General features: G+C 40.7%; 1 protein-coding gene across 2 annotated transcripts in view; it reads left to right on the top strand.

The window, feature by feature from the left end:
* Nucleotides 1–26138, top strand: part of Piezo2 (piezo type mechanosensitive ion channel component 2) — a 442859-nt gene that overhangs the window by 206573 nt on the left and 210148 nt on the right. For both annotated transcript variants that reach the window (XM_008834681.3, XM_029564318.1), the window contains exon 4: nucleotides 22884–22926. In XM_008834681.3, coding sequence (XP_008832903.1) covers nucleotides 22884–22926 — 43 coding nt within the window. The remainder of the gene's footprint in view (nucleotides 1–22883; nucleotides 22927–26138) is intronic.

Here is a 26138-nt window from a genome sequence, read left to right as displayed (position 1 = left end):
TGTTGGCAGAAGTCAGTGCTTAAAATAGGTGTTTGGTTGTGGTCAGACCTTGCTTCTATTAATACCTAATAGATGCATGTAATGTATTAGCTTTTTATGTTTTATATTTCTGTAGCACTTAGCTCTTTACAAAGCATTTCCCACTCCTATTTCAATTTGTGCTGAAAACCACTGGAAACCAGCACATAGCAGTAATACCATTATACAGTTGAGACGGCTGAGGCCAGCAGCCATGGTTGCAGCTAGTCTGTGTGTTGAATTATGACTTGAGTGACTGTCTTCTGATCCACAATCTGGTGCTCTTCCTGTTATTCCATTGCTGCCGTGCTTCCTATTTGGGGAGTTATCAAGTTTATCTCATTATAAAATGGGATCTTTGTGTGTGGTGCTAACATTTATTAGAAGCAAAGCATAGTCATTTGAAACAGTTTCTTAAGGAAAGCCCATTTGTCTTTGTCATGGCTGGCTTTGGTTGTCAATTTGACACATCTGGGATTTCCTCTATTATATTGACCTATGGGCATGTCTTTGAGGCATTTTCTTGGTTGGTAAGTGATGTGGGAGGACCCAGCCCAGTGTGTGTGGTGTCACTCTGGGCAGGTGCTCTTGGATTGTATAAGGAAGCAGGCTGAGCACAGGCCAGTGGACCAAGCCAATAGCAGCATTTCTCAGTGCTCTCTGCTTCAGTTCCTGCCTCCAGGGCTCTGCCTTGAGTTCTTGGCTTCCCTCCGGTGATGGAGGGAAGTTGCTTTTTGTTCATGGTGTTTTATCACAACAAGAAAACAAACTAGAACACTCTTGTTTCTGCTTTACTCTCTGACAGCCACTATTTGTGTCACAACCAACTAAATTAAAGCAGTTCTTAAAGAAACCCTTCAATGTGACTTTACTTACCCTAAACCAAACAACGCCTTTGAGCATGAGGAGTATAACTCAGCAAACTGTCATGTTAGGGAGGAAGAAGACCAGAAAGACACCTAGATCATTACAAACTTCCTAGGGAAGACCAGACGTGGCTTTGGAAGTTTAGATACATGGAAGGAGGTCAGTAAAGTTTGGGAGATGGAACACTAGTGAAATGGTCTAATCCTACGGAATGCCAATCTGACTCTATAATTTAATGCAGGATTGTTTTAAGTTGTTTTCCCTGTCTCATGGAACACAAGCAAGGACCGAATTATAATTAAGTAGTGCTGCCCTTGGGGTAACAGTAGATAGATGTTCCAGTAGTCTGTCAAATCCCAACCACATCTTCCCAATTTAAAACTCCCAACCACTGTGAGTGGCTGAGGGCAGGTGACAATATAGTCATGGGTGCATGTGACCCAAGTAGCACAGTGTCTAAAAGGTTTAGGTTAAGATGCAAGGTCTCAAATCATCTGTGTTGATTATAGTAAGGCAGATCATGTGCTTTAGGAGTTGCCATTATAGACAAGCCAGGGTACACTAAAAAAAAAAAATTAGAGCTGGGCATGGTGGCACATACCTTGAGTCCCAGGAGGGGCAAGGCCAGGGCCAGGGCCAGGGCCAGGGGCAGAGGCAAGATCTCTGTTGAGATCAAGTGCAGCCTGGTCTACATAGTGAGTTCCAGGTAAGCCAGGACAACAGGGAGACCCTGTCTCAAAAAGAGAAAAGAAAAGAAAAAAAAAAAAGAGTAAACAAGTTTAAGATCTGCCCACATTTCCAGGCTGTAAAGAGAAAGAGTGGTAGAGGCCAGGTGTGGTAGCTATACATCTGTGATCTGTGAAGACTGAGGCAGAAGCATCGAGAGTTTGAGGTTCTCCTGGAGACTACATAGCGGCAAGACTTTGTCTCAGTAAACATAACAACAATAGCAAACCAGGAAAGCAGGTTATTGGAAGACTCACAAAGAGGGGGAAGCTGAAAGGTGCTCAGAACCTGGCAGAGGCTTCCTATGCATCCTGCCAGAGCAGCTGCCCTGCTAGTAGGGGATGCTTGTCTGTAGTCTCCCAGTTTTGACTTCAGAGTAGAACCCAGCAAAACATAGCTTCTAATATTTTGTTTTTCTTATCTCCAGCAAAGGTACATCCCATTAAGTTAGGCTTTTGATCGCCTGCCCTGTAGAGAGGACATCTGTTTCCTTCCTTCATTCAGGCATGAGAATTCCAGCCCCAGGCTTTTTAGTCTTGGCAGAACACCTTTATACCTTAGCTCCAGGGTGTTTTTAACTTTTGCTGGCCAGAAGGATTAGCTGAGCTCCACATTAGCAGAATGAAGGCACAGTGTAGGGAAGATTTTCTGGTCTGCAGCTGTACCAAGGCTTGCTACTGCCTGCTTGCTTATGAAACCACCCTCGTGGTATTCTGAGACCTCCTTTCATTTCTTATTTTTTTTTAAAAAAATTTTGGAGAAATATCTTAAAAAGTAATCTCAGTGAGTCCAGTCTCCAGGACACATTCCAAAGCAAGCTCTGCCTTTGTAAGCCCAGTGAAGGTTTATGAGCTGTAAAGTTTGCATTGCTTTAAAAAAGATTAAAGGAATGGGGACTCTGCAGTTTCTGAAGTCTGAGGCCAGAATTGTTCTGAGAAAAAGTGAGGCAAAACCCCAGGGAGAGGCATCCATGCTTCAGAAAGAAGCATCACTTTGAGTTCTAGAAAACTGGGGAGACAGATGCATGCTTGCGGCACCAAAGGTCACTGCAACAGAATGCCGCATCCCTTGCTCTGAAAAGTAAGTGGGATTCTGGTTCCTCTGCAAGGACTTCCCACTTGTCTCCAAAGATCTCAACCAATAGTATCACACAAAAGAGAGAGTTGTAGGTTAGCAGTTTAAGTGAATTGCCTCCCATTATGATCCACTGCCAGATCTTTCCTCCTAAGTCACAGGAAAGAGAGCAGCAAGTCAGTGCTTCTTCCAAGTCCACATGGGCAGGAGCACCCTGAGCTGGCAGCCCGAGTCTCATCTTCCCCACGACTGGGGGTGCTCAGCTGTCCAGGCAAGAGACCCCACATACCTGAGGAGAGGAGAGGCTTAGTTACCCTGCACTGTTTTACTGGTATCAGAATTAAGAGTCCTGGCTCTGGAATAGTGACCCTGGTGACTCTTTTTACCTTACTGGAAGCCAGGATTTGTCGTGGTTCCAACTCAGGCACTTTTCTTTTTAACATGTGCACTGAAAAATCTCCTTTTCCTAAAATTTTGATTCTTAAGGCTCAAAAGAAACTTCTATGTCACTTTGTTCACCTCTACACTGACTGACATCTACCTGACTCATAGCAGTCTTTTCTCAAGTACTCAAGTTTCATTGAATTCTGCCAGAACCCTTCTTTAAAGACACAAGTTCTGCCTCTTTTCTCCTAATGCTGCCCATGAGTGGCCAGCAGCTGACCCTCCTCGGCACAGCAGCACTGGGCTTTGTGAGAGCGGCCACTCTACTTGACTTCCCTTCACTCATTACAAGAGAAACAATACAGGCTTGTTGAAGGCAAAGGGATATTAGGCATGAGTTTGTGGGTTTGACAAGAAACATCTGAGAGTCCCCAGCGTGTGCTGTCCCCAGATCCAAACCAGCAAAACTACCATAGCAATCTTCAGATGCAGAAAAGAGACTTTCTTTTGATGGTAACGGCTATGGTCAGCTTACTAAAAATAGGTAACAGTCCAAATGCAAACAGTTTGACCAACGAAGCAACTGCAGCATCATGGTTAGAATGCAGATTTTAGAGCCATGGATCCTGCCTAGGGACCCTGACTTCCTGCTTAACTCTGTGGGACTCTGGCCAAGTCAGTTCCCACATCTATAAAATAGGTAGAATAATAGCCCATATCTTCTAGAGTAGACAAAAATATGTAATAAAATGGACTAATATGTATAAAGCTTTAAGTTAATGCCTGCCACATAGTGTTACATAACTAATTTATTTATTTTTGTGGTTCTGGGGATTGAACCCAGCTCTTTCTCATATGCTAGGCAAGTACTTTACCACTGAGCTGCATCTTATACATTACAACTGCCTAATAAATAAAAAAGAAAAAAAAAAGGAAAGAGGGAAGCTGTGTAAGAAAACAGACTTTCTGCTGCTTTAGACGGTGCCTTGGAACAGTTAAAGAACCAGGACTCTCAGACATAGTGGGAGACACTGTCCAGGGATCTGGCCTCATTCTAAGAGATCTGAATTAAGCCCCTGGGTCTGAGTGGTTAGATTCAGGTGCTGTTTGCTATGTGCAGTGGAACACACATACATATACATGCATACATCCATGTACACAGACATACACACATACAATATTGGCAATGTCTGTACAACTCCATCTTTAATTCTTTGCACAAGATTCAGATAACAAAGCAAAATCATTCCAAATTCCTTGGCATATCAACAAGTGTTCTTGGCCTTTGAAAAATGAGATTTGAGGGACTCAGTGGTTAAGAGTGGATACTACTCTTGAAGAGGACCTGAACCCACTTCAGCGGATCACAACCGCCTGAAACTCCAGCTGTAGGGGATCCAAAGCCTCTGGCATCTCTGGGAACTTGCATGCACATACATGTACATCCTCCCCCAAGAAAAACACATACACATAATTAAAAATAACAAAAATAAATCTTTCAAAATGGGATTTTAAATGAATTTTCTGCCTGACTTGGGGTAGGAGCCAGATCATAAAGCCCCTTTGTCATTTCTCTTCCCCGAGGCAACTTGGCCTGAGAGCTGCATTCAATGTGAGCACACACCTGGGACCCAGACTCAGTGTTGGAGCCTGGCCATCCACCTGAGTCTGCCTTGTTCTAGGACCCAGAAGTGAGTACTGAGTCTTGATCCTTGATGTAAAGGGGTCACAATGGCTACTCATCCTCACTCACATACCAAGAAAATCACAGTTGTCACCACCACCACCACCACCCCACAGTATTAACATCATTTTAAATGAACACTCATGGTTCTGGAGAGATGGCTCAGCAGTTAAGAGCACTGGCTGCTCTTGTAGAGGGCAGTACCCACATATACTCATACATATAAAATATAAATATTTTTTAAAACTTTCAGCATGTCAGCATTAATCATTTTCTAGATGAATATACATTACTTTTATACAAAGAAAAAGCGTTTGAAACTTGAAAATCACAAAGCCTGTTCCAGTTATTGAATCAAGCACTGTTAGATAGCTAGGCGATACACAAGTAGAGAAGGGAGCAGAACAGTTATAGTTCGGCGGCTGCTGCACCTCGGATCCTCTGTTCACGGGTGACTTGTGCTTTACACAGCTACATATTACAGTTACTGGTTTTATCATTACAGTCTAGTACAGAGAATGTGATGGTATAAAATAAATTATTTTTCATTTGTTTTCAGCTGAAAGGACCAAAACACAGCCAAGGGAGCGTTCCTGGGTTACCTGCAGCAACACCTAAGGCACATTTGTCCTTTAAATCAAAATGATAAGGACTTATATCTGTAATAGTTCCCCACAGTGAGTAGTTTCTGCTTAGTCAGTTTTGTTGTTGTTTTGTCAGTCAGTGGAGATCAACTGTGGTCCAAAAACATTAAATGGAAAATTCTAGAAATAAAAAATTGGTAAGTTTTAAATTGTGAACCTTTTTGAGAGATGTGATGAAATGCCACACCATCCTGCCTCATCTTGCCCAGAGCATGAAAATCCCTCTGTCCAACGTATCCACACTATATGAACTACCCTCTCAGGAGTCACTAACACTCATCTGGTCAGCTGGAATGCCATGCTATTGCAGTGCTGTGTCCAGGAAACCCTTATTTTACCTAATAATGTTTCTAAATCACAAGAATAGTCATGTTGACTATTTTAATACAGCATATTTTATAATTGTTTCATTTTACTACAATTATTGTTAATCCTGTGTCTAATTTATAAATGAAACTACCAGAGGCATATATGTATTATTTGTCAGATTAGCATTAGCACTGCCTCGGGCATCCACCAGCCTGGAGAAGAGGGGATTACTCTCCCTCTCCCTCCCTCTCTCTCTCTCTCTCTCTCTCTCTCTCTCTCTCTATATATATATATATATATATATATATATATATATATATAAACATGCTGAACATGGTGGCACATGCCTTTAATCCTAGCACTCAGGAGGCAGAGGCAGACAGATCTCCGTGAGATGGAGGGAAGCATGGTCTACATAGTAAGTTCCAAGCTATCCGGGATTACAGGGAGACACTGCTTCAGAAAAAAAGAAAAAAGAAAAATAAAAAAGAAACATAGTGTATATAGGATTAAGTGGCATCTGTGGTTTCAGGAATCCATTGGGTTGGGTGTTGTACCTATCCCTGTGGATGGTGGGACTATTGTATTTGATTTTGACAAAATATTTTACACTTGTCATTTTTTTCTAGAAGATAAGAGAGACCCTCATACAGTAACTGGTCATGTGTGCTCCATCCATGGTGACAGAAGGGGGGACTCTCAGAATAGTGGTGCCCTGCCCATTCTGCTGGCTGAGATACCATGCCTGCTTTTTGTGAACTCATGCTCTCACTTAGGCCAAACATGTATAGACTAACATTCCATCTTTCTGTGCTGTGCTACTGTATTAAGCTCTGTTAAATACGAGGGAGAAAACTTGGGCAGGGGGCTAGCAGTTACTGTTCTAAGAGGTGGCAGCTATGGACAGAGAAGGTAAGGGAGTCAAGATATCTCACAGTGGCTTCCTTCCCCAGCCTTCAAAGATGGTAAGCCAATTTCCTTCCTAAACCTTATTTGAAATGGTCTAAAATGCAATTTCTGAATAGGAAGTTGTTTGTATTAAGCTGATAGCAAGAACCTTTTTCTGTTTAAACATCCCAATCTCACTTGAAGATATAGGACAAAGTATCTACATCCAGTTGCAATACGCAAATATTTCACTACAATTTCGGATCTTCACCATTCTGAATTCCTTCATTATTGGCAACCTGATGGCCCCATTCGCCCAGCACCACCGGGCATTTGTGGGCATTTGCTCACTCATTTTTTTTTTTTTTTCCCAGTAGTGCTCTCCTTTTTAGAAGGGTAGTGGGCTGAACTGTTTGGGCTCATCATATAAACAAGACTATTCTCTGTGCTCTAATTTATATTGCAGCTGCCCCGAATACTGTGTTTACATAAAGAGTGGAGTTCGGATACCTTTTCAGCAGCAGCTGGGAGACTGCAGTCGGCCAAAAGCTCAGTGAAGGACTGTAAATCTCTTTGAGTCGGCAAGGAGACAAACCAAAACCCTTTTCCCCCTCTTCCTGCTAATGCATCTGAATTGAACCATTAGGGAAGGATAAAGGTAGAGGGCAGTTAATGCGTGTGCACAGCCAGGACAGAGGAAGGTTTGGCTTTCAGACCCCGTGACTGACCTTATATTCTTCTACACCTTTCATCCCAAATCCTACATGAAAAAATCCCAGCCATTCCACCGCTCTGAATTACAGCCCAGGAAGACATATGCTGGCAGGGGGAGAAATAGCTGTTTCAAGGAAGGTGATCACAAATCTCCTTAGGTCAGCAATAAATAAGAGGGGGTTTGGTTGTCACAGTGCTGGGTCCAGGAAAATCTGCTGAATTTAAAACGTACTTATGGAGTAGGATGTGATGGTATGAGGGCCTGGACACACATGACTAAATTATTTGTTCCGTACCTAGGACATTTATTCATTTACAGCAAACCCTTTTGTCTGCTTTCTTTATAGCCTGTGAGCCGTAGGGATTAAAAGGATGAAATAACATTCTGCCTTTCTTCCTACAGAAGGGAAGAGAACAGCATCAGGTGGGTCCGAGAAGTTGCCAGGCCACAAATCAAGCCTATATGTACTAGGTCACTTCCCAGAGGCTGCGAGCACCCTGCAGCCCTCTCAGAAGTGAATGTTGTGCCTCAGTTTCCCTTTTATGAATGCTGTTTGTTTGATAGGCAGGAGGGGAGGTTTTCTCATGCTATGCTGTATTCCTGAATTGGAAATCACCAATGGTCTTCCTTTGATTTGAAAGCCTGTGGGCTTTCCCTCTGAGTCTGACTCTTCATTTCAGTAATAGGCAAATGCCAGCACTGGTTTCAAAGCCAAAGGCATTGTCCTCTCTTTCCAAATGGCCTGAATGTGAGCCACCTTGGCTTACTTCCATGTGAGAGTCCCCTGGAAAGGTAGAACTTCATGCACCATTGTATAATATTTTTATTTAAAAAGTACACATGAACTCTGACTCTTTCCTAAACTAAATGCAATAATCCACATCTAAGTTCTTTAGGGGTTTGGATCTACATTCTTCAATATGCATTTTATGTCCTTAAAAATGAAGTTTGTACTCTAATGTGACCTAAAACATAAAGAGACTAAAATAAGATAAAATAAGGGAACTGTCTGTTGTTGTCACCCCCAGAATGCCTGTGAGCTGTAGACAGTGCATGGCTACGACAAAGCCAGACAGACAGAAAAACACAGACGTGCAGAAAGCTTACCTTTCATCTTGGGTTCTACTTAATACCTCACATTTGAAAATACTCTCTCTGTGTTTGTGGGCTTTTAAAAGGTCACTTGGAAGCATGCTGCATTCTTTAAATGTGTATTGATTACTTGTCAGCTGGTTCAGATTTAAAACTAAGAGACCCTGCTATGGGCCAAGAGATTAGTCAGACATTCTTGTGTGTGAATGTAATAGTCCCAATATCTATCACTGAAAAGCATGATTCTGGAGAAGAGTCTCTTCTGTTACAATATGTGTTATATCAGCTCTTCTCAAGCATCCTTGGGCAGCCTAGATGCCCTTGCCATCAATGGCTGTTTCCTAGGTAGCCCAGACCTTTAGGGAGTTCTGGAAACCGTTCCCCAGTTGTTGGCCTAACCTGCTTTAAGTTCCTGTGTACAAGTTGGAATCCCCACAGATGCTGTTTTGGACCAAAAACTCAGGGGGTCTTAACTTAAAAAATAAATAAATGAAACTGTGACATCTGAGGAATTGAAAGGCAAATGCAATGCCAATATTTGGGAAAGTGGCTGCTGTCTCTGGAGGGAACGAGAGACATCCAGGAAGTGTGTTGACTGCCTCTTTGTCCTATGTGTGACCCATGACCAATACAAAGCTCTGTTTGTGTTTTCTGACCTCTAAGTGAAAAATAGCAACACATAAAAGTTTTCATTCGTTTTTGCAAACAAGTTAGAGGAGGGTTTTATGTCAAGAAGCGATTTTTCCCCTTCTCCCCTTTTCCTTCCCTTTCTCCTCCCTCCCTGTTTTAACTGAAACAGGCTCACCGTGTTGTCTTTGAACTCCTAGGCTCAGTTATTCCTCCTGCCTCAGCCTCTCAACTGGCCTGAGTATGGCCACCATAACCAGATAAACAGACATGCTTAACCATTAGGCTTGTAGTTTCCTGGTCATGTGCAGCGAAACTTCAGGAAGAAAGACCCGTTCATCTGAGTATCCAGATGACTGGTGCTTTCTAGTCAGCGCAGGCTTTTTAATCCCTGGTGCTGAAACTGTTGCATGACACCCTGGTCTTCCTGGCCTCTAGAAACTGCCCCAGAGTGGCACTGGCTGCACATTTCTACATGAAGGTCCTGGAGAGAGGGTACAGGATGTGATGATTGGGAAGAAAATAACACGGGCATCATATTTTTTCATTGACTCTTGTTTCCAGTTTTCTTTTTAGCTGTTCCTTTTTCTCCAAAGTGGAGGACTAGAAGAAAAGATGCTCAGTTTATCATAAGATGGAGTCTGATTTCTGAGGCTTCCACCAAGCTGTGTGTATTTTTCCTCATTTTTCTTCTACACTCCATTTATTGGGACCAGATTTCTGGCCTCCCATTTGATTCTGTTTCTACTGATTGAGCAGTGCTTTTTCAGTTGAGAACACAGTCATCAGAAATGTGTCCCACTGTCTTAGTTACATTTCCAGTTGCTGTGATAAAAATACCCTGACAGAAAACAACTTAAGGAGAAAAGGGTGATTTTAGCTCACGATTCTAAGTTCATCATAGCAGGAAAGTCAAGGTGGCAGGAACTTAAAACAGCTAGTCACATACACAGTCAAAGGCAGAGAGAGAAGGAATCCATGCATGCTTACTACTCAGATTGCTTTCTCCATTTTTGCACAGTCTAGAACCAAAACCCAGGAAATGATACTGTCCACAGGAGTGGGTCTTCCCACTTCAATTAACATAATAAAGTCAGTTCCCCACAGCCCAACCTGATGTCTACCATCCCACACTGAGATTCTTCCCAGGTGATTCTAGATTTTATCAAGTTGACAATTTAAATTAACCATCACACCCAGTTACTGGTTGGTGCGTGGTGAATAGGTAACAACCAGAAATTCAAAGGGAAGAGACCTAGTATTTAGTATTTAGTGCTATCTGTGGTATCAAGACTCTTACCATAGGCTATGAATGTGAATCCTCTGAACGGAGTGGCGGAGACCCCAAGTAACATCCATCCTCCAGCACATCCAGCATCAGAGCAGCCAGCCAGAAGTGGCCCCAGCCCTAGAAGACTAATGAGCCCAGTTCTCTGACTCAGGTGGGAATACAAACTGAACCACAGTGGGAAACCAGCCAGAAAGAACCACATCATACCCAAAATGAGGAAATGCATATTTCTTTGTGGGAATGGCAGCCAACTTGGGCAGTATGGCTGACAGTGAATGAAGGGCACATATAAAAGGAATTTCAGATTGCAGTTCATTCCTCACCTTAAATGTGATATGGGGGGGGGGGAGGCAGAATTGAGAAGAAACTGGGCTGATATTTTGAACAGTTAGGTCCAAAGGTTCTGGATCACTGACTCCACTGCAGTGTTGTTTACTTTAAAAATCTAACTTACTGAGGGGGCTGGAAAGATGATTAGAGAGAAGAACGCTGTCTGCTCTTCCAGAGGAGCTGAATTTGGGCCCTAGCACTCATATTGGGTGGCTCACAACTGCTTGTCACTCCAGCTCCAGGGGATCAGATGCTCTTTACTGACCTCTGGGAGGCTCCTGCACACATGTGGCATACACTCACATAGACACACAACTATACATAAATAAAAATAAGAATAAATCTTTAAAAACAATATTAGCTGCGAAACTTGTGTTAGTGGTAGCTTTATCTAAAACTTTCTTTGTACCAGATACCACATAGGTATTTTGACTGTAGTTGTACAGAGGGGTGCTGACCCTAATTTTAATGATGCATTGACCTATAGCTGTGCCCCATAGCTGACTCATGGCAAACAGAGGAATGCAGATACAAAGCCGAATTCATTTTGCTGCAAGAACTGAATCATTGCCATCTGTCCTGCCAGAGCTACAGGTACTGACTTGATTAATGGCTGTGAGACAACACTGGCATCCTGAAACAGAAGACATCAGCTTCATGCTTGAAAATGACACAAGACATATAGGGCCTCAAACCTGTGAAGGGAAGGATGAAAGCTGTGTTACTGATGCCCTCCACAAAGAGACCCAGAAAATAAGTACATGTGAATTAAATATTAACTCATGAAGATACTATGTCATATAAGATCAAGACTGCCAAGTTCCTAGTGTCTTCTGTCTGAAGTTCTCCACCTTGTTTCCTCTTTGATTCAGGTCTTTCCTCTGATAAATTGGACTATAATCAAAGTTGTTCATGGGTTGTCAGGATGCTATGAGTTACCTTTATTCCTGAAAGCGCAACAGCAAAGAACAGTCTGGGAATTGTCATAATTCACATTTTCTAGTGGTTTGCACTTATTAAGTTATTTTCAAATCTGTTTTTATTTCCTAACATTTTTATCACAAGTCATCTCGTGGAGTTCATATAGGAGCCAGCAGATTAGAGTCTTATGTAAGTAAGCATCTTAGGATTCCAAGTTTACTGAAGGACTCATATATCAGATAAAAGTAGTGTGATCAAACTGTGAAGTCTGTTTTCTAGGCATGTGTGATGCTTGTGAGACATCAAACTCACCTGCATCTGGCTTTGAAATAACTGGAATTACAGTTACTGGAAATGTCTTATAGTCAACTTCTATTAGAAACAGGCAGAAGGCAAATGAGCAAATGGGTGTCAGAAGTTGATTTGGGGTGGCATAGCTTACGGAACATATCATAGGGCCAATTCAAAGGTGGCCCAGCATTCTAAACTGATACAGTATGTATTCTTCATAATGATGAATATAACCATGCTTATAGCTTTTCTAATTTGTCTAAAACAAATGGTTTATTTTGTATCGTGTTGGTACTTTTTATGTTGTGGTTCCCTGAAAAGAATAGTCATTACACAGATTGTTTATAACAAGTGTTTATCCAAATGAGTAATCCACCAGGAGACTTTTTCTGGTACCCATGGCTCATTTCTGCATGAACAGACCCACTGCCTGCCCATCCCTTGCTGTAGATATAGTCTTACAGTATATGGTCCCACAACCCTGTTTCCTCTGCCCACAGAGTCATCTGCCTATGTTGCCTTTTCTCTCTGCTACTGAGAAACTGGGACTTCCCTTCCTCTCAGTCTTCAGCCTCTGCTCAGCCTTCACCATTCCCCTTTACCAATCCTAAAACCTCAGGGTCTTTTGTCCATGCTCATATACCAGTTGTCCCTCCAACTTTACCTGCTCCATCATCCCTCTCTGCTTCTACTAAGCCTCGCCTTTAAGTTAGAAATCTGGTTCTGTGTCCTCCTCCCAGCTTCCAGCTGTTCGTAACAGTGCTATTTCACCTGTCTTTCCAGAACGCCAGTGAAATTTTCATTTATTTTTGCAACATTGAGGATGGAAACCAGGGTGTCAAACAAGCTGAGCAAGTGCTCTTTCACGGAGCCACTACCTGTCCTCTATTAAAATGTTCCTGAATTGAGTCACCAGTCTCCCCTAGAGGCCCACCAGTTATCAGTACTCTCACTGAACTTGGCCTCTCTCTCCTAAAATGCCTCCCATCACATTTTTATGCCTCCGTTTTATTTTTAAAATAAATTACAAATTTATTTTCTTGACTTGCTCTTTAAATATTGTGGGTTTTCTCCAGATTCTATTCCTGACCATCTTGTGTTAAAAAATGTAAACATTCCTGCTGAACTAGAATCATAAAGAATAGAAAGTTCCGAGTCATGGGAATTGAATGGGCTTAAATTGGTTGTGACAGCATGTCAAGCCTAATTTTACTAATAATATAAAGACCGTAAGTCTCTGTTTTCTCATCAGTCTTTATCAGCATAAAAATTTTAATGTTACATACTAGTCACTAAATTTGAACTGTATGCGTAAACATTTTATAATTGTACATATTTAGGCTATTTCCATTGTTCATGCTGAGGAGTTGCCAGGAATTTTTTAGCCCATAATTATTCTTATAGCTTTTTATTGACCAAGCCACTGTTTCCCAGAAGACACACAGTTCCTTGGGGGGCCCTCCTGTCAGTCACTCCCCAAACACATTCCCCTCCATTGCTCAGTTGTGTCTGAGTACATGACTGGATGTAAAAAGGCAGCTCTGATAGGAAGGTCAGGGTAAGGTAGGATGACGCTGATGGAGAAAATGTGTGATCTCCTCAAAGCACCTGTGTGCAGAAGATAAAGTTTGACCTGCTTGTTCACTGTGAACCTTGTATTTCTGAAATAGAAGAAGACAGTGGGGAAGCAAGGAGATGTACTTGTATATGCTTTAAGGCTGGTTTGCTTTGTTTCCATGAGAAACATGAATAGAATACTATAAATGAGCTTCACAGGTCAGTGAAATAGACATGTCAGCAAACGTTCTTGTAAGATTCTTGAAAATAGGTTTTCTATGAGGTGTGTGTGTGTGTGTATCTGTGTATCTGTGTCTCTGTGTGTCTGTGTATGTATACGTACATATATTTCTGTATGTATGTGTATGTGCATATGTGTATCTGTGTATAATTCAGATTGCCAGAGTCTATCTTAAACTGAAAATCAAAATTTATTTTTTTAAAATCCATTGGCTAACAAGGGGGTTTGTGTCTCATTGTAGAGTAATTTGAATGCATTATTTTCAAAAGGAAACCCTGAAACCTCCATTCCTAGGTGCCATCTCTGAAGGATGTGCATTTGTGAATGGAGCTGTCCCAGTCCTCACAGGGTAGATGCAAACTCTTTTCTGACTGACAGAGAAGTTTAGAGGAAAGCCCAGCCTCCACCACTCTCATTCCTGGAATCCCAGACTGAGAGGATTGGATATTAAGGCTTCATGACTATCAAAGAAATAAAAATAGCATTTGTTTCTATATACTTAATAAGAAACATGTAACTAGAAAACCTGAATAGCCAAAATAATAGAAGTCAATTAATTACAAATATTTTCTCAGCTCTCAGAAAAAAAAAAAAATAGGGATTGAAATTCTGAACCTAAATGGAAAATGTATCTGTTGCAAAAATGCCATATTTGGGATTAATGAAGCATTTTCACAATAGACTAGAAGACATTTATATCAGGCAGCAAGGAACACAAAAGTAGTTCACCAAGAAGTAGCAGAATTGCTGCTGGACTAATTTCATTACTAGCTATAAACACGTAGGTAAAAGGAGGCCTTGTTTGTTTGTTTGTTTGTTTAATTGATCCAGGGTCTCCCTGTAGCCTCAACCAGCATGGAACTCACTATGTAGACCAGGTTGGCCTTGACAGAGATCCACCTGCCCCTACCTCCCAAGTGCTAGGATTAAAAACATGTACCACCACATCAAGAAAAATGAGGTTTATTTAAAGGTAAAAATGGTAATATAAAACTCAATTCAGTCAAGTACATGAACTTGAATGAATTTTGGAGACAGCATTTTGACATTATTTAATAAAATATTTATTTGTTCTACAATTTATGTATTTATTGGTTACTCAGAAATTTAACTTGATTAAATTGTGGATTCCTATTTAGGCATAAATGTAACTGCTTACAAACATAGAAGGCACTCCAGTATACATGACTAAGTAGTAGCATTCAAAATTGGATGCTGTTTTCTATGTGTAGATATAAATGCATAAAGATTGAATATTATTAGGATTTTCAGGTTTTATAATTTGGTTATTTTGTGAATAAGGAAAAACGTAAAGCTGCTCATTTTGAAAAGCTGCTAAGCATGTATTCTGACAAAGAGAGAGTGAAGTGGTATCAAAGTGGGAACGTGCTGACAAGTACCCCACACCTGAAGAGAGTGCTGTGTAGATATGAATCCCAGGCCAGGGGAGATGGGAATTACAATGGGACTCTTCAGTGAACTGGAAATGATATTATTTAAAAATCATATGGTCATTTGATAGGAGGACTATTAATTAAGGAATGGTGATGAATATTTTTCCTACCTCTGTCTTTTACTTTGTTGCTGTCATTACTGGGGTTTCATTTGGAGTCTTTGAAGCAGTTCTCACTCAAACCTCCAATCCTGGCCTCCAGAGCAGCCCGCTCCCCTGGTGTGCAGGGCCACACTTCTCTTAGTCCTTTTGTTTTTCTTTTGTTTGTTTCACAGCACCAGGACCTACACTTAGAGCCTCAAGCATGCTAGCCCAGCCCTGAGCTCCATGTCCAGCCTTCTCACCTCACTCTTACTTTTAATTCATTAACGGCAAATCTCATCTGGGAAATAAGACTTGGAAATTATCATGGATGTTACTATTTATCCAAAATTCTTCAATTGCTGTGTGACTGGGGAAAATCACATCACATGGGCACAAGTTACCCCCTGGAAGAACCATTTCTGGTTAAGTAGATTCAAGCTAAGATTCACTACAAGGTCATGTTAAGATTCACAAAATAAAATGTCACTATTGGTCAAATGAAAGCAAAATTATTTTCTCTTACAATTTCATATTGTATTCATGGTTAAATCCTTTTGAAACTCAAGAGTTAAAAATTGTGTAGATGAAGCTTCTGGCAGAGACTATGGGAAATAATTTCCTGACACTTGAGGACTTTGTCACCAATTTCTATGCCAGATGGTATGTTCACCTGCCTGGAGGTCTCATGGTATACGAAAATACTTCTGTTTTATAGGAATTTACTGGCAAAATCCATCACTTCATGAATTACCATTCCTTCTTTGCTAGTTATATCAAAAAAAAAAAAAAAAAGCAGAGGCAGGCTCAAGTTCAAGGCATCACAATGACTGAGACACACAGCGTAAAACCATTCGACTAGATGAAATCTACTCTTTGTCTGGCTGGCACTGGGTTTTTGTGTTTTTTTGTTTTTTTTTCTGTTACATCTGAAGCTAAATGGGAAACACAGAGGTACTTTTCTCCATATTTTAAGTTGGGTAATAAACTGATTAAAAGAATGGCTGATAAAAGTCATCTATGAGGAGACAGGATAATGAAGGGAGGTCTCAATTTATGATGTCAAGATGGAGAAGTTTGCTTTTCTGACAGTAACATTCATAAAAAATGATATTGTGAGGTGAAAGGACCTGTTGAAAATCCCTGAATGTCATGTTAAAGAGACAAACCCATGACTTGTCTGAGGAAATACAGACTAGCAGAAACAGTGGTCGCTGGAATCTGCAGGTCTGGTTTCAAGTTACAGACTTTATGGCTTTAAACTGCTACTACAGAAACACTAGGAAAGGAAAATACTCACACTGGTTCCAGTGTGTACAGACTACACATTCATACTCGACCTTTTGTCTACATTTACTTGTATGGTTGAAGCCCTGCTGTGCGTATTGAGTGTTGAACAAAATCAACAGTGAAACCCACAGGCTTGATATGAGATAGTTCAACCTACCCAATTACATGGTTCTAAAACTAATAATCAGACCCAGAGAGCTCAGGGGACTAAAGCATCGAATTCTATATTATAACCAGATGGAGTGGGAGACGTGATAGAAAAGAAAATAAGGGCAGGAAGAATAAGGAAAAACTGAACATCACAGCCTGGGTCATCTAGAAAGAACAGAAGTTTGGAGCTGGAGAGATAGCTCAGTGGTTAAGAAACACTGTTCTTCCAGAGGACCCAGGTTCAATTCCCCGCACCCACGTGGCAGCTAACAACCATCCATAATTCTAGTTCCAGAGGATATTTCTGGCCTCTGTGGGCACTGCATAACAAGGGTGCACTTGCACACATGCAGGCAATACACTCATACACATAATATAAAAATAAATGAAAAGAACAGAAGCTTATACAGCTCCTTGTTCTGAAGCCTGGGAAGTCTAACAGCACAGAGCCAGCCTCTGGGAGGGTGTCAAGCTGTACCGTAGCATGGGGAAGATCCTCGTGTGAGACAGAGCAAGGTGCCTGCTCCAGTCTTCTTCTTCTTACATAGCCACTACTACCATAAGGGAGACCCCACTCTGATGACTACGGATCCTAATAACCTCCCGAAGACCTAACCTCCAAATACCACCAACATGAATTTGGGGTTGTTAGCAACAAACGAATTTCGGAGTATGCATTCAGTCTCTAGCAGAATACAATGCCCAATATTTGATAAAGAATGAAGATAGCATTGACCCAAACCCTCTGTTTTCTCACCTGAAAGTGGGATAGGATAGTAGTACTGACATCACTGAATATTTGAGATTAATTTAGCAAAAGCATTATAAAGTTAATACCTTCTGTGGATTATAAATATAAGCTGGTTTGTTGTTGACTTAGAATAAAACAAATGTAGTGTATTGGGTAGTAGTGAAGGCATTTTAAAAGACTTTCAAGCCATTTTATCTGTATTTCAAATAAAAAGAACTGATGTTTTCCCCAAATTAATGTATCAATTAAAGCCCACTAATAAGGGGCCAACAAGATGGTTCAGTGGGTAAAGGCACTTGCTGCCAAGTCTGACGGCCTGAGTTGGATCCCTGGGACCCACATGGTGGAAGGAGAGAATCTTCTAACCTCCACACATGTACTGTGGTGTACACACACACACACACAAATAAATAATAAATGTAATTTTAAAATGGAACTATAAGATGAGAATTGAGAGAGAGAGAGAAGGAGAGAGAGAGAGAGAGAGAGAGAGAGAGAGAGAAGCTTTGGGTGAAAGGAACAGTTTCTGGTATATCTTTTGAGGAGACAGCACAATCAGTTCACCTAGAAGTCACCTGAAAGTCAGCCCTGAGGGTTTCTATGGAGCATTTGTCATCAGGAGCATACACAGACCAGACTTTGGAACTCCCTTCTTAGGTAAATGACATTTGACACCATCTTGTCCCCAGTGCTCTGCCATCTTCCATGCTAGTTTTCAATGCTATTGAACAAGAAATTAGTGTACTTAAGGGCAGTTTTTAAAAGTGAGGAATCAGGACTGGAGAAATGGCTCAGTGGTTAAGAGCACTGGCTGCTCTCGCAGAAGACCTGGGTTTGATTCCCAGCACCCGCATAGTGACTAACAACCATCTATAACACCAGTTCCAGGGGAATCCGACACCCTCTTCTGACCTCTGAGAGCACTGCGTGACACTGGTATACTTCCACACATTACATTCATACATATAAAATAAAAATAATAAATAGAATATTTTTAAAAAATAAAATTATATTTAAAAAATATAATTAGTTGTTTCTAATTACATCATCTAGGTTTAGAAAGGAAAAAATCTGCCACAAACTCTATTCCTTTCTGTATGCTAATGGATTCCTTTCTTTTGTTGCTATTGTTTGCTTTTTCTGGGAAATATGGCATGATTTAAACTGCTCTGTAGGGCACAGTGGTCCCCTTTACACTTGGGGGTACATTCCAAGACTCCCAGGGGATGTTGAAACTGAGAAGAGCCCTATAAATGCCATGTTGTCTCCTAAGCGCATAGCTATGATAAAGTATAACTTCTAAATCAGATGCAGTAAGGTTAACAACAGTAACAGGTGACAAAATAGATCAATGATAGCCATCTACTATAATGAAAGCCATTTCAAAGTGTGAGCCACTTATTTCTGGAATTTTCCATTTAATATTTTAGACTGCAGATGACTGTGAGTAATTGGTACTACTGAAGGGAAACCACAGATGAGGGACCCTTGTGAATCTCATTTGAAAATCCTTTAGTCAAGGATTTTCAAGCCATGTGCTTTTGTTTTTTTCTTTTCTTTTTTTCCATCGCTTTTATTATGAGATTTTTTTTTTTTTTTTTTTTTTTTTTTTTTTTTTTTTTTGACATGGCAGACTGCTTTGGCAAAGGAGAATAAGATCAACTTACCATGTAGACCATGGCTAATAGCTTTAAAAAATTCCCCAGCAACTGAGTAATGAGCTGCCAAAAATATGCTCAGTGCCAAAAGATCTGAAGGATCTGAATATGTCTGTTCCATTTATTGCAAATTTCTTGTTTCATCATGACTAAGTGCTCACAAAAGACATAAAAATCCAAACCTCCAAGGCATTTGAGGCTTAAGGGCAGAAACCATATTTTAATACATCCAGACCTATTCCCAGTACTTGCAGATGGTTAGCAGGTACCAACAGCAAAAGCAGTATGAGAGTAGTCCATAGTATGAGAGACACTGAGATGCTGCGGAACAGAAAGATGTTCTGATGTCACCATGGCTCTTAGTCCAGTGGCTCAACAACGTTTATTCCAAAGAGTGTTAGAAGCCTTACACCAAACATTATTCATTTCTCCAGCTTGTTTGAATAAATTTACAGTTTTCAGAAAGATAGGTCCTATTAATTAAAGCCATACATTCAAAATCATTTTCATTTTCATTTTACACAAACAATAAATGAAATAAAGAAAAAGATTGTCTTATAATTAAAAGGAAAAAAAATGAAAATGTATTGACAAGATCTGGGGAAACATGGCAATGTAGAAAACTTAGAATTTTGGATTTCATTGGAAGTTGAAGTCGGGACGAACAGCATCAAACCCTCTCACCACTGCTGCTCCCCCATTCTCAGCCCTAAGCTCGGTCAGCTCCTGACCATCAGATTCTCCTTCCCTGGACTCACAGCCCCTGAAGTCTTGTCTAGGCCCTGGCCAGCTGAAGCAGCCTGGCTTCCACCCACAGGCCATGCATTCTGCCCTGTCTTCCCTTCTGGAGCAGACCATCCTCTTCAGATCTCCATTCTCTTGCAAGACACTTGCAGCATAGAAGACATTTACATGCAAGCCACTTCCCAGGGCTGGAGGCCAAGAGATATTCCTGGCCTGGTTAGCTCAGCGTCCCACTCAGCAAAGCATACTGGAATTTAACTGTCATTCTAGAAAATAAATCTGAATTTGTTTTAAATTAGTATGCCATTCATATCTGAAATTCGATGTTTTGTTATTTATAAAAATTACTTATAACTCTCTATCATGACCAATTATCATAGACCCAACCTCCTGGTGAAGGTCTGTCTTGTGATTCCTTGACGCTAGTTCAGTCTCTCTTTGGATTTATTAAGACCGCCCTCACCCCCTGCGGGGTGTCTTGGGCATGTATAATCCTCTCTCTCTCTAGGAAGCCCAGTTTGGGCTACTTGGGCATCTCAGTGTGGCCGCATGAAGACAAAGCACTTCAGGCAGAGTGCTCCAGAGAGAAACTTCAGTGCCATCTTAGTTTACCTGGAATTGGGAACATCAACTGAGCATTTTCTTAGTGATCCCCAGAAGCCCAGTATAGAACCTTTCACTCCTGCTTGCAGTTTCCCTTCAGCAGTGGTCAGTGATCTAATGTGGTTATCACTTGATGCATACCACAACTCACAAATTTAGGGCAAGGTACAGAATTGCTTGTCATAGTGACTAAAATCAAAATATTTTTGTCACAGATTGAAACTGAGGGAAATGTAAGACACTATGGGTTATCACAAGCCCTTAACTTAAACACATGTAGAATTTATATTTAAAACAATCTTTAATAAAAATTAGCATTTATGAATGCCATACCCCCAGAGGACTATTTATTATCTGCCTATCGTGGAGAATTATCAAAAAGAAAAATTGTACACATTTTCTATACATAGCTGATGAGCTGATTGTGATTTGAATATGTTAAACTGTATTATACCTCATGTGACTTCAAATATCATATTGTATTCTTCTATTAAAATATTTAGCTTAAAAACTTACAAAAAACAAACAAACAAACAAACAAAAAAAAAAAAAAAACAACGGGTATTGTGGCACACACCCTTATCAATCCCGGCACTTGGGAGGCAAATGTAAGATCCATCAAAGCCAGCCTGGTTTACGTAGTGAGTTTCAGGCCAGCTGGGGCTACAGGGAGACCCTGTCTCAAAAACAAAACAAAACATTTTATTAATGTCAATTTCATTCTCCAACCTTGGTAAGAGAAGAACTCGGTGCATAATAATTGGAGTTTCACAGTGTGTCCTAAGTTGTTAAGGAGTTTTTAGGGTCAATATATGGGGCTCTCTTGCTGCCTCAATAGACCAGGTTTAGCCACCGATCCCAAATACACCAGTTAACAAGATAAGTAATAGTGAAAATCAGGGGCTGGAGAGATGGCTCAGTGGTTAAGAGCACTGGTTGTTCTTGTAGAGGACCCAGGCTCAGTTCTCAGAACCCACATGGCAGCTAACGACCATCGGTTAACTCCAGTTACAAGGGACCCAATGCCTTCTTCTGACCTCTGTGGGCATTGCATGACATGGGTGCACTAACGTACAAGCAGGCAAGACACTTCATACACGTAAATAAAAGTTTTAAAAAATAGTGAAAAACATGAGAGATTTATTCAGTGTGGGTCACACAAAGGGAACCAAATGAAGGCCTCTAGTGTCCCTAAATCTATCTTCTATGTCCTGACATGAAGTCTAGATTTAAATGAAGGAGAAGAAGCCTGCATAACTAAGCAGTCAAGTCTCAACTGTGGTTTCACCATTATTGACTTCCTTGTCTCCTTTCTAGTCTCTGCTGCAAGTAGAGCTATGTGAAATTTATTCCTGAGAGGCAAGCTATTCCTCTTTCATTTCCCCAGCACAGGATAACTAGGACCTTTTAATAGGGGGGTGGTCATTGTTTAGATAGTAGGATAGTCAAAGAGAGTAGCACAGGGTCTCTTGAATATCCTCCCTCCTGACAAGCTGCTTACAGTATGTTCCCTGGGACTAAAAGCTGAATGTTAAAGGGTATGACTTGACTGCCATTTCATTTCATTTTTCCTTTTCCATTTGTGTGTGTGTGTGTGTGTGTGTGTGTGTGTGTGTGTGTGTGTGTGCGCGCGCGCGCACGTGCGTGCATGTGTGTGTGTCTGCATGCTAAGGCTCAAAGTTGATGTAAGGAATCATCATTGATTGCTCTTCTACCTTATTCATTGAGGCAGGGTTTCTCAATCAAACTCAGAACTCATTAATAGGCTGGTCTCACTAGCCAGCTTGCCCTGGGGATCCTCTATCTCCACCTACTAAGACTAGAATTACCTACAGAACACCACACCACCCAGCGTTTTACATCGGTTCTAGAAATCTGAACTCAGCTCCTCATGTTTGTGCAAGAAGTTTAACCACTGAGCCACCTCCTCAGCCTCATTTCAGTATTTTTAATGAGAGCTTTGCTCCTATTTTTCTGAACAGGACACATGTAGCTGTCTAGAGTGATTGTTGGGTCAGTTTGTAATTTCATTTTTGAGTTTGTGATGTCTAGAAAGCTTACTTCATGGAAGAAGAAAGTAAAATGGTGGTTACCTATATTTGGAGGGTGGGGGGTGGATGGGGAAAGAGTTGTCAACAGGTAGAAAATTAAGTTTCATAGGAGGAATAAACTCAATATTTAACTATAGTTAACAAGAAATTACTATATTTTCCAGAATAACTGCAAGTGAAGACTTTGACTGTTCTTACTACAAATGTTTGATGTCGTGAATCAAATTATCCTGTGTATCATTATTACATTATCAATTAAACACAAAATGAAATGAAAAAACAAAGCTGTACAAAGGTTACCTGTAGGCTGGTTGTGGGGAGTGAGGACTCAGAGGGAACAAGTCATTTCACAGAAATGTTAAAACAAGCATCCATATGCTTGTGGAGTAGCAGGACGGAATGGAGTCCGTGGGTGTACTGACTGCGCACTTCTTCCCTTGCAGGCTCAACGTGGGAAAAGACATTCCGACAGATTGGCTTTGAAAGGTAAGCAGGGGGCAGCATATCCCCCACTTAGCTACTGCCGTTCCATTTTATTCTAAGCAGTTTTTCCATTATGAATAGTCTTTTTCATCACTGTTTCAGCAAATGTGTGACCTCAGACAGGTGTTCCTTTTATGTCTCTGATCTCTGTCTTTGTGAAGTTAGAGCTTTGTTTGATAAAATCCTTGTCTAGTAATCTCAGCATTTAAGAGATGCAATCAGGAAGATCAGCAGTTGCAAGGCCAGCCTTGGCTACATGATGAATTAGAGGACAGCTTGGATTGCATGATATCTTGTCTCAAAAATGCAAATAAATAAAAAATGTAAATAAAATAAACTCCCTGCCTATATCCAGAAGAGAACTAAAGAGTAGATGAACAGCTTATGTGAAAATGCTTCTTGGACAGTGAAACAGTATTAAAAAATGAGCTGTATAATTAGAGAGTTACAGCACGTAGAGGCGACTGTTTCCTATCTTCATCACTTCATTTTAATATAGCAATCACATTAATATTGAATATGTCGATAATATAAATTTGTATTTATATTGATTATTCTTAATTATTAAAATGCTTATAGCTTATCAGCTCTGAAAAAATACTGAACTCCTGTTGTTTCTACCCAGAAGCATTTCCACAACAGCGTCTCCCTGAAAGAAAAGGATGAGACGACTCACCACTGTAGCATCAGGTCCATCAACACTGCTGCCCCTGAGCTGCCTGCCTTTAGAACTGTGCGGGGCGCCATAGGGGACAGCTTCCTCCCAGGGACTCATGGCATCCTGTGTGGAAACTTCAATGTAGATGTGATCACTATAACAGAGGGAGGTAGTTTTTATCTTATTTTACTCCCAAAGCATATTTTTGCTAGTTCATTTTATTGAAAATTTGGTTGATCAAACTGACAGAACACTGACAGGAACTGACAGAAACTGACAGAACAAACATATAAAAGAAATGATCAATTCTTTTCCTACCGCTGTGATAAAATACTCCAACATAAGCAACTGAAGGGAGAAAGGGTTTATTTTAGCTCATTGATCAAGTGCAGTCCATCATAGAAGAGCCAAAGCGGCAGGAACTTGAGGGAGCCACATCCCTTCACAGTCAGGTAATGGAGGGATGAATGCACATGCTCAGCATGCTTTCTCCTTTTTCTTCAGTCCAGGACCCAAAGCCCAGGCTATGGTGCTGCCCACCCACTTACAGCCTGGGTCTTCCCACCTCAGCTAACCCAATTAAAATAATCCCTCACAGGCATGGCGAGAGGCTTGTCTCCCAGGTGAATCTAGGTTCTGTCAAGTTGAGAACATGAACCATCACACACACATACAAAAAAAAGTCACCATGACTAGCCTTACACACATGTATATCTTAGGGATAGCTTAGGGATAGATTCACAAGTAAAATGAGGGAACAAATTCACACAGAATTTGGATAAATTTTACCAAGTTCTCCTCTGTAAGTTAACAGTTTTACTCCCCTCAACAGCACATGAATTGTCAGAGCCTGCTGTTGGAAAGAAGCAGTATCTCAGTGTCTTTTAATTTGGACTTATCTTGGGTTACTTTTCCACAGATAACAAATGGAGACTCTTCTCTGCCTCCTAAATGAAGCTCTTGTCAACATAACTGGGCAATTGAAAATAGATTTGATTCCTAGCTTTCAAGATCCTAACCTCTTACTATCTTTGGTAATGATGATTTCATCAACAGAGCTATCATGTGCCAAGCACTGTGTCAAATCATGTCTACTCTGTAGATGGGGAGTTGGCAAAGTTTTACTGTAAAGGGAAAGATAGCAAACCATTTAGGATTTTGCAGAGCAATAGAGTTTCTGTTGCAACTTCTTACCATGACTGTTGGACCAGATTGAAGCCATAGACAGTGGGTATGGCTGTATTTCAAGAACATTATTTACCAAAACAGGCAGGTTTGGATGGTAGCCATCATTTATTGACTCCCACTATAGACTTGGGTCTCGTAGGTACAAGAATTCAAAGAAACCATGAAGGTTGCCCAGTACAGGCACAGTCCTCAGGCTAACCTGCATTTGGTCCCAGGGGTTCCTGGTTCCAAACACTCAGCTTTTTTGTCATAGCACACAGAGACACAGGTCTCTTTTGTTTTGTGTTTTATTTCTTCTATCCCTGTATCTCAGGTACATAACCTCATATTGCAAGTCTTAGGGACTACTCTCATTTTACGACTATGTTGAATACAGATAGACAGTCTAATTTCCATATTATACTCCATCCCTAAATTCATATGCTTCCAAATAGAGGCATAAATAAAACTACTATTAGGGCACATGTCCAGAGATGCATTTGCTGTTTTTGAATTGTAATCTCAGCCACTGCTTTGCAGTATCTACAGTGCAGACCTATGGAGAGTATTTTTGGTGATCCTTCCAGTTTTTGAACACTGCCTTAAATGCTACTGTCCTTTCTCATTTAAGGGGAGGGGTTTTTTTGTATTATATCATGCCTTAAAATTCAGAACAGATGTTGGTCTTTGAAGTGACTGTGCATTTACAGGTGTGAAGACTGTCAGCAGAGCTGATAAATATGGCTTTGCTCCTTTTCTTTCCTCAAGTATAACCCCATGTTTGCCTTAAAGAAAATTCAAATTATACCTTAAATAAGACCTCTGATTCTTTAAAGCAGTTGTAAGAGATGTTCAGCCTTTCATGGCTGAGTTCTTTTTTGAAATTCATTCATCTATCTGCTTGGCAATAGATTATTTTAAAATGAATACACCTAATGGGAAAGAAGCAATTTTGTCAGCTGAAGTTCAAAGCTTCTCTAAGATTAAGAGCACGCAGGCTTCATGTGCTGTGTGTTGTGTAACTGAAAGGAAGATCCCGGGGCTGCTTTGCCTGCCCTGCATGTGCAGTGCTTGATGAACCATCCCATGAGATGCATCCAGCTGTTTCCTTTCTGTGACTATAGACACTGAGAATAAATGCATATTGTCACAGCTGATGTGACTGAGTCCATGATCATAGGTCAATTATATCTTCCCACTGTGGCCATCAGGCCTTATTACAGAAGTGTGTTTACCTGAGGAAGGAGGTTCCATGATACAGGTTTCCTGTATTGTTTTGTCTCCTCTAGTTCTATCATATTAATATCCACACAACAAACACAAACTCAATTTGTCACTATAGGAAAAAATGTGCTTTATGAGTTTGTATTTTAATCAGAAATCTCAAACT

The sequence above is a fragment of the Nannospalax galili genome, unplaced genomic scaffold, assembly GCF_000622305.1.
Source record: "Nannospalax galili isolate Female #2095 unplaced genomic scaffold, S.galili_v1.0 scaffold155, whole genome shotgun sequence".
NCBI classification, from domain to species: Eukaryota; Metazoa; Chordata; class Mammalia; order Rodentia; family Spalacidae; genus Nannospalax; species Nannospalax galili.
Note: the sequence above shows the minus strand (reverse complement) of the source record. Positions and strands in the feature narration are given on the sequence as shown.